The 9209-nt window shown below is 44.0% G+C and overlaps 2 protein-coding genes across 2 annotated transcripts in view; one reads left to right on the top strand and one right to left on the bottom strand.

Annotated features, from left to right (window-relative positions):
• Positions 1–1591, top strand: part of CSUI_004839 (uncharacterized protein) — a 2386-nt gene extending 795 nt beyond the window's left edge. Inside the window, exon 2 of the mRNA XM_068065020.1 lies at positions 257–1591. Coding sequence (XP_067923005.1) covers positions 808–1071 — 264 coding nt within the window. The 5' untranslated portion in view covers positions 257–807 and the 3' untranslated portion in view covers positions 1072–1591. The remainder of the gene's footprint in view (positions 1–256) is intronic.
• A 779-nt stretch (positions 1592–2370) lies between these two features.
• CSUI_004838 (tyrosine-trna ligase) lies at positions 2371–8993 on the bottom strand. Its single transcript, XM_068065019.1, has 4 exons — positions 6095–8993; positions 5359–5461; positions 4438–4662; positions 2371–3713 (listed from the first exon to the last, which is right to left on the bottom strand). The coding sequence occupies exons 1-4, from the start codon at positions 8989–8991 to the stop codon at positions 3114–3116; spliced, it is 3825 nt and encodes a 1274-aa protein (XP_067923004.1). The 5' UTR covers positions 8992–8993; the 3' UTR covers positions 2371–3113.
• Positions 8994–9209: the final 216 nt, after the last annotated feature.

Here is a 9209-nt window from a genome sequence, read left to right as displayed (position 1 = left end):
ATCTTTAATCTGTCTATCTACCTATCTATCTATCTTTAATCTATCTATCTATGTAACGTCAGCTTCTTAGTCTTCATTGAGCAAACGAGAGAAAGGAGAGGTCTCGGTGATCAAATGGTCTCTCGACTCGGATGAAGCGGAAGACAGTCTATTATGCTGTACGTAGAGATGAAAGAGGGAATGGAAGAACGACAGATGCCTTATTGTTTCTTTCGTTCTTTCATGTCGTTTCTTGCTGGTCTTTTTGTCTGTTCAGGAAGCAGGCCATATAGGTTCATCATCTCCTCCATCTGTTTACGAAGCATTTCGTTTTCTATATAAACAGACAGGATTGAGAGGCTTATACAACGGTGTCTCTCTTAATTGGTGTAAGGGTTTCCTAGCGGCTGGATTAGCTTTCTCTTTAAACGAATCAGGACGCCAGTACTTCTCTCCTTCCTTCTGTCCACCCCACTTCTCTCCACGTCATTAGACAATTAAGGAGGATGAGAGTTAGCGGAAGAGAGAGAGGTGGAGAAAGAAAAGAGAGAGAGGTAGAAAGGAAGATGAAGAAGGGGGATGAGAGAAAGACGAAGCATAGGAGACGTGTCTGTCTACGGCGTGGCTGAACCTCTTAAGAGATAAACAAAGAAGAGAGAGGCACTCTTTCTTCTTTCTGAATACTTGGATCTTGAGCTAAGGAGGAGGGTCGAATTTCAATCGATACATAGAGAGTATTTCTATGAAGAGAGGGAAGAGGAGAGAGAGAGTGTTGCTTGTTTGGTCGGGGAGGTTCTTCTTCTATGTCAGCATGGTCATTTACCATCTATGAGACTTATCTTGTGTGCCGGTACATCTGTGTCAATGCACTGCATCAAAGGGTCTTGTTCTTCTTCTTTTCTTTTCCATGTTTTCGTCCTTCCTTTTCTGTTAACGCAAGGTCATTTTTCCTTTCCAAGTTTCTTTTCGCGAGGTAGAGAGAGGGAGAAGCAGCAGAAGGTTTCTCATGGTCCTAGATTTCATAAGTCTTCGCCTCCCACCTCTTTCTTCTTCATCTCGGCTCTCGTGAATATTTGGTCTCTTTCCGGATAGAAAGAGAAGTACCAAGAAGGTGTTTTTCTCTGTATGCCTTGATGATCGGGAATGAGCCTGGGGAATTGCACGTACAATGTTCTCTTTGTATCGCACCCGAGAAAACCCCTGCGATGTCTTCTTGTCTTCGTTTCTTCCTGTCTTACCTCATTTCTTGCTTCTTTGTTTCTTTCATCATCGTCAAGCCGATCAATTCACGGATTTCGTGTACAAGGGTTTAGGTCTACATCATCTGTTGGTGTATGAAGCTTCTCTCTGCTTGGTATGAAAGAGAGGAGAGAGCGAGAGAGAAGAGAAAGAGAAAGAAAGGTCGAAAAGAAGAAAACGATTAAGAAAGAAAGATAGGACAGGATGAAAGACTGCGAGAGAACGAAACAAGCGAAAGTTTCTAAGCGGATAGGTTGTCTCATCTTCGCGTGTTTCATGCCCCTATTTCAGTATTCATTATGCGAATAAACGCCAATCCGTTACTGTAACCCTTGATGTCTCACTCCTCCCAAGTCAGTCTTTCTTTCCCCGTTCTTCTGTTTCTTAGTTCTATAGTCTCATCATATAGATATCCATGTGTCGTGGTGTTGTTCTCTTTTTCTTCTGGACGTCTTGTCAAGGTGTGTAAACTAGCAGGTAGGTACGTAATTCTTTCCTTTTCTTTTTCTTTCTGAAGACACGGAGTCACAAACTGTAGAAAGCGTATGTATAACGTTAAGTTTCCGCCTCTGTCTATGTTTCTTTGTATCTTTCTCTTTCTCTGTCTATGCCTCTCTGTCTTTGAAGTCCTTTCTCTCTTGTCTGTTGAGGAAGGTAGACAGAGAGAGCGTCTGAGAGAGACGGAAGAGATGAAAGAAGAGAAGGTTGACACATCAAAAACGGGTATTGTGAGGGAGTGAGAGAGAAGCAAGAAAAGAGAATAAGAAATATCTAGAGAGGATAGCGACGATGACGTGGATTCCGTTAGGTGTGTCTGTGCTTCTTGACAACTGACGCTGAGAGGGAAAAAGGTAGCCCAGGGATTACGACTTCATATGATGCAAAGGAGCAAAACAGGAGACTGACTGCCGTGATGGCCCTCGTAGAGTTCCATTCGTACTTATGTAAACACTGTCTGCACGATGATAATTAAAGAGACAAGCAAGCGATCTAGACCTCTACTCGAGGTGTGACGGTTTTTCAAATCGCTTGTCTCCCCGCCAACCTAACCGACTTTCTCCGAAACTCTAACCATCTATCTAGATAAACGACCGACAGATACTTATCTCTCCTTCGTCATATGAAAGAGATGTAATACAGAAAGGGGAACAGATACATTTCGCATCTGTGTAAGGGTGGAAGAGCTTTGGGGATGAAACGCGTTTCTTTCTTCTCGATTCCTTCCTGATCCCCCAGGCGATAAGAGTAATGCCGGCCATGCCAATTTCTTTCGTGCCTGATGAGAATGAGACTTTAAAAGAGTTGAAGCGGAATATGTAGGCTGAAAAATGGCAGTAGTGACTTCTTTCTTACACACATCAGAAGTAAAGAAAACGATAGAACAAACGATACAATAGCTGACGAAGTCTGCGTAGATACACGACGCCATATCATCATTGCAGTAGGAGGAGAAAAAACAAAACGCCTCCTCTTTCGTTCTTTTCTTCTTGACAAGCATCACACGAACAGGTGTATATACACTCGAGTTCGAGCAGTATGCGCCCATGCATAAATACTTGCATCGACAAAAATCTTTCTCTCAGACTGGTCATATAAACCCAGGTATCTATCTACCTCTCTATACATTCGTATATACACCATACCTTCTTCATGTCCAGGAAGAGAAAGTAGACAGTGGTGTTTCACCTAAGAGAGCAGGAGATAGGAAGAGAATACGATGAGGCTCTTTCTTCATACCTCTTGTTATATCTGTTCATCCCTAGTCTATTCGAGACATACCACGCAACTCTCCATTCCCTCTCCCGTTCCTCCGTCTTCGTCTCTCTCCGCTTTCTCCTGTCTCTCGTCGTCCTTCTCCCTTTCTCGATTCTCTTGGTTCTCTCCCTTCCTTCTTTTCAGGTAGTGAGAATATCCATATGTCGTTTATCTTGAGGCCAGTCAGCATCGTCGACAATCTCGACAACAGCAAAAGACTTCTTCCCCGCGCAGATTAAGCTCTGGTGTATCTTCATCTCTCTGTCTTCTTCGTCCTGGGCTGCTTTTTTTTCCCCTCGATCTTCCTCTCTTCCCCTTTCCTTTGTTCCTTTCCTTGTTTCTTGAGTCCCTGTTTCTCCAACATGTATGATGGCTAATATTCCTTTCTCGTTTTCGTCTTTGGAGGTCTTTGCTTTATACGAATCTCCGCCCTTTTCAGTTGCTTCCTTCGTGCTTGAGGAGAGAGACTGAAGAAACGTCCGCCTAGTTTTCCGTAGAGAAGATTCTTTCTTGGTAAAGACATTGAAATGCTTGTTGACGTGTATGTACACCTCGGGGTTGTCAGTCTTCTGGTGATTGATGATGAGACCTCCTTGAGCTGCTAGGCGTCTTGCAGCTGCACGAGAGGAACAAAGCTGAAGTTTAACGAGAAGCGAAGAAAGAGTTAAAGGTCTTCTAGGAGAAGAAAGATGAAGAGGAGAAGAATGGGAAGATTCTTGAGAGAGAAGCGTTGTTGTCATCTGCCCAGAGATACAAAGGAAAGACAGGGAGTGAAAGAAAGAAATGAAAAGAAAAGGAAACAGAGTACAGGAAGGTGTCTACTACAATACAGGGGCAGAATGCCTCCCTCATGTTCTTTTCTTTCCTGCGGTTCTTTTGTTACGCAGAGAAATGAGACGCGTGAAGAGATAAAGACGATAAAGAAAGAGGACATATATTTCTGAAGCGAGAGTTTCTATATACACTCAGAGGAGGGAGAGAGAACCAGAGGTAGACTCAACTAATACAGTAAAGAAGAGATAGAAAGAAAGACCAAGAACGGGGGGGAAAAAAGAGATATCGAAGGGAAGTGCATATACACCACCAGCCAATTCTGCTAGACTTCTTTCGAGGGGGTATCAATCACATGTCTTTTAAGACATACCCGTGCATGCTGTATATATATGTACATGCATGTATACATCTATCTGCAGATACTGAAATATACACATATATAATTATACATCCATGTGTATATACTGATGTCTGTTTGGCTGTAGCTACATATCTTTATGTAGTCCTAGCATTTACATATAATTCAATGAGAGATCTCCTTCTCTCGTTGGAGAGAGACATATTCATGAATGAACCTTTTTGTCTTGTTACGTTCTTCTTTCTCCAACATAGCTCGGTCTTTTCATGAAGGGAATTGTCAACTTTATTCTCATTTTCTTCTTTGCGGTGGGAAGCGTCAGTTCTGCTTACTGCACTGTCGACAGCTGATCTCTTCAACAGGTGTGTGGGTGGTAGAGGAGACAACAGGCCGAGACACGGATTGCCATCTGAAGAGGATACTGGCATTGACGATGATGCAGTCTCTCCTCGGCTTTTAAATCTTCCTCCGCCCCGTGCAGCTGCTATGACAGCTTTAACAGATTGTAGCGTCTCCTCTCCGTGTATTAGGCGAGTCATGTGATCTGCAAGGTACTCCTGTGTAAGACGCAAAGAAAGAAACGACGAAGTAAAGAGATACAAAGACCTGTCTGTTGATACGTTTTCTACTCACGTCAGCTATGAGAGAGAAGACACACAACTTCCAAATGCAGTTCGCTGTGAACCGCTTTGTATCGTCCCCCAGCCACTGTCTCTGCATATACATATATATCTGACTACGTGGTCCTTGTATGCATCCATGGAGACATGAGTAAGAATAAGTACAGGTATACCCCCGCAGAAGATAATTTCCCACTGATGACATGATTTGAAGTACATAGGAGAACGTCTTACTGAAGAATCATTTGAATGCACACCTAGCTGAAACAGCGCTCTTTCTCTGCATGCACTATGAAGCATACATATGTATGGTCACCCCCAGGCTTGTAGGTCAGTAAGACGTCAGACGTGAAGATAGTGGAAGGCGTTTTGGAGAAAGGAGATAAGTAAGAACGAGGATTCATAACAAAACAGGAAAAACGAGAGATGCTCCGGGGGTGTATGTACGCGTGCACCAGGAGAAGGGTAACGTCTTTGTAGTAACCACACGAGAATACATACCTACTTAGGACACTTATGTGTGTATATATCTACACGCGTACCAAACACCACACGATAAAACTGTCTGTGGATATACACATAGGTAGATACAGATACAGACATAGCTAGGCCATAGACCCTTTAGTCTCGTACTTTGAGAGAATTCAATCCATCCTTCTCATCAGTGTTCTTCTCTGCCTCTTCTTCTAGAGCTTCAAGTTCTTCGAGAGGAGTTAGACAGAACCATCGAAGCATTCTGAGAGAAAGAGAGTCAACAGGAAGCCGAGGAGAAGAAAGAGGACTCCAGAAATCTGTTTGATTCGAAGCAGAAGTCCTCAGTTATTTTCCACAAGTTTCTAAACTGTCCTTGAGCTAGCTGCTCTATACATGCTTCGCAATGGTACGCGATTAGGTGAAGGAAACAACTGACTGCCTTTCTTCTGTGGAAGGGTAGAAGCTCTCTTTCAAGTTTTCTTTGCTTCGTTGTTATCTGCTGACCAAGCGAAGAGAAGATGGCCACCTAGAAAAAGAGGAACGGACTAGGCGTACTGCCAGTTATACATTTACATGAGATGGAATGCATATATACAAAGACAAATGTTCAGGCGTACATATATATATATATATGCGCAGCTTGTCCAGCTATCCCCTACTACTGACTGACAGCTGAGGCTTCGTCCCTCTTTCTCTTTCTGCAATTTTCATTTTTTTCATCAACCCCTTACCATCTCTTCCCCTCTTTCAACCGAGCAACGACGAGCTCTCATCTGCTCCATCTTCCTTAAGTGTTGACAAGCCATCTGACTTTTGTATCTACGGACTATTTTACTTATCCCGAGTTATCTAGAGATACTCTTGGTTGACGTTATGTGAGGTTCATTCCTTATACCTTTTGATATCTGTATCAGGGACGTTTCTCCAGTACTGCCAGAACTGTATAGGAGATGTCCATTCACGTCTCAGCCACACAACACCCCCACCTCCTTTTCCGCCTTGGCCACAGCTCTTCCCCATCTTCCTTCCTTCTTCTTTTCCTCCTTCTCCTTGGTTCATACTAGCGGCTCTTCTTCTTCTCCCGTTTCCGTCTTCTTTCTCCCTCTCTTCCCCTCCTTCACCAGCAGTCTCCCCACCACCTTGTCCTCCCCACACTTCCCCTCTTCCGCTTTGTCTCTCCGCTTCCCCATTCTTAGACCTTTGACTAGTTGCCGCTTTGTTACTATTATCATTAAGAGAAGTATCTTGATGGATTCGAGAGAGAAGTAAGAGGGGTGTAGTGACAGCAAAGAGATGAAGATTATCTTTCTTTCTAGCCAGCTCTAAACCTGTTGCAATATTGCCCCACTGATCTCCTCCTCCTACCTGGCCCAAGACATTGAATCTCCTTCTCAGTTCCAACCAGTCGAGACCTTGAAGGAGAGAATAAGCTAAAGAGGAAAAGGGTAGGCCGTTCTCCTGAAGGTTCTGCTGAGCTGTTGAGCGTGTAAGAAGATGACTGACGGGGATAAGAGACGCGATCTTTGTTAAGAAAGAGAGACAAGAGACAGAGCTCAGCCACTGAGAATTCTCCACTATCAGTGCAGGGGGAGGAGGAAAGGTGTGAGAACAAGGGAAAGGTGACGATGGAGGAGTACGGGCGTGAGGTAAGCATCTCTGACGAGATGGGACCTTGCTGGAGAAAGAGAGAGATGAAGGTGAAGAATCAATACAAGAAGAGCTATTTTGAAAAGTTGAGAGATCTGACTGCGATCCTTTTCTTGACGATAAAGAAGATGATGAAGAAGAGAGAGAAGAAGACGAGAGAGGAGAAGAAGAACGAGAAGACGACGAGAAAGAGAAAATATTCCTGAGCTGCTCTATTATAACTTTCTTATTTTCTTCGATTGTTTCATATCTTCTTCTCTCTTCTTCGTTTCTTCCGTTTCCCCAGAGCTCTTCTTCTTTGCCTCCTCCTCTGTGTCTTCTCTTTTCCCCGCCTTTCTCCGCTTCAGTTCCTGCCCTTGAGACGTCTTCCCCTTCTCTTAGAAACCTTTCAAAATCAAAGAAACATCCACAAGAAATCTTCTGAAGCGATGAAGTAGAGTCCTTAAAGGCATATCGATCCTCAACTATATGCCGATTCTCATCAAATAAGACTCTCTCCCCCTCTCTCCCTCTGTTGGTCTCCTCTGTCTTCTCATCTTCAGCTTCCCTCTTCTTCTCCCTCTTCTTCACATCTTCTCTGAGACTGTTCTCAATCTCTCCACCCGCAGCTCGTGATCCCTCGTTGTGCTTGCTATGGAGATTCTTAGAAGGAATGAAAACTTGTTCATCGTCACTATTCTCTTTGTCATCATAACCCCCTCTGTCAGGTGAAGTAGTAGAAGAAGGTTTCTCCGTCTTGTGTTTCTTTGATAGCGTCTTCTCAGATTTCCCCGATGGATCCCCGACAAGAGTCGTAGCTGAGCCGAGGAGAATCACTGGCCTGACTGCATGCGATTCCTGCAGTCTTTTAAGAAGAAGAAGAGGCAGGAGATGCCCGGCATGTAGACTTCCTGCAGTTAAGTCAATCCCCATATAGAAGGATAAAGGCTCTTGTATTGGTGAACGTTGTTCTTCCTGCTTGAATGTGTCAATGCTCTTTTCAAGAGCCTCTCCGCTTACACCACCAGAAGGAGAAGGAGAGGGGGAAAAATAAGAAGAGGGAATAGGAGAAGAACTATCAGAGGGAGGAGAACATACAGAAGAAGAAGGATAGTGCAATTGTCTTTGATAGTTGTTTGTCCATTGTATGAGAAGGTCATCAAGTTGGTGAAGACAAGCGCCTTGAACTAGAAGATTTCTCTCTAAAAGATCGTGAAGAAAAAAACTCCTAAATGGGATGTTACGCGAAATCCTGGCTTGGGTATGATCAATAGAAGACGATTCAAAAGCTCTAGGACAAGTATCATTGATTTTCCTATCCCTCTTAATTGTCTTCGATATTCTCAGCTTCTCCTTTTCTTCGTCTTCTTGTTCTTTCTCTTTAGCAGCGAGACCATCGATACACAGCGACGGAGGCAAAGGCAAAGGCTTCAGGGGAACATCATCTTGTTCACTCCGCTTTCCTGCTTCTTCACCCTCCTCAAGTCTCCTTCTTCTTCTTCCTGTTTCTTCTTTCACTTCCTCCTCTTCTCCTTTCTCGATCTCCTTCTTCTCCACCTCATGACGATCATCACCGACTCCATCATCCTGTGTGTCTCCGTGCCTTCCATGGAGAGGAAGAGAAGAAGAGGAAAAACGGCGAGCTGCTCCACGTGCATCCAAGACTCCCCGCGGGACGGAAGTAGTGTAGTCAGACAAGTTTCCAATGTCTGAGTGAAAGGAAGGAACACAAATGCGAGAAAGACGTGAAACGGACTGGTCGTGAGGTGAAGATGATAAATATTTATGATCGGAGAAAGAAGCCTTTCTACTGTCCTTATCAAGGACGCCTGTATTCCTCTTTCGAAAGTAAGGATTTGAACGAGAGGAGAAGGAGAAAAAGGACGTTCGAGATGAAGAAAAAGGAGGAGAACGAGATACAGAAAGTAAATTTGGTCGCAGGAAGAACAACAAGGAGGCTATCTGAGAGCTAAAGAGACGAAAAGACTTTCTATCTTCTATGCATGTCCTGTCGGAAAGAAGAACCCTTGGAACCCTCAGGTACTTTCGTCGTCTTCTTTTCAGTCTCCCCTTCTCCCTCAGGCAATTTTCTTCTCTTTCCTCTTCAGAAAAGGAGGATTCCCTGTCATTCCTGTCTGACTTTCTCATGGTGTTTATCTTCTTCATCCTGCTTCCTCTTCTTTCTCTTGTCCTTACTACTCTGTCTGAGGAGTCGTTTGTGGTAGGAAGATCGATGAGATGCTTCTGCACGATAGGCGAAGGGTGAGAATAACGAGAGAGATCTTCTTGTGCATCTTCCTCTTGTTCCTTTGGTATGTGTTCCCATGGTGAATACCGCGGTCTTAGAGATGGCAAGACGGAAGAAAAGTTTCTCTTACGAGTGG

This window comes from Cystoisospora suis, assembly GCF_002600585.1.
Source record: "Cystoisospora suis strain Wien I chromosome Unknown contig_2314, whole genome shotgun sequence".
Taxonomy (NCBI): Eukaryota; Apicomplexa; class Conoidasida; order Eucoccidiorida; family Sarcocystidae; genus Cystoisospora; species Cystoisospora suis.
This window is presented reverse-complemented; position numbering and strand designations above follow the sequence as displayed.

Coding starts and splice junctions, on each gene's coding strand:
- CSUI_004838 (XM_068065019.1), bottom strand. CDS start 8,991: ATGAAGAAGATAAACACCATGAGAAAGTCAGACAGGAATGACAGGGAA. Junction 5,462..6,094: donor CCTGATACAGATATCAAAAG/GTATAAGGAATG, acceptor TCTTTCTCTCAG/AATGCTTCGATGGTTCTGTC. Junction 3,714..4,437: donor GATCAGCTGTCGACAGTGCA/GTAAGCAGAACT, acceptor ATCTCTGGGCAG/ATGACAACAACGCTTCTCTC.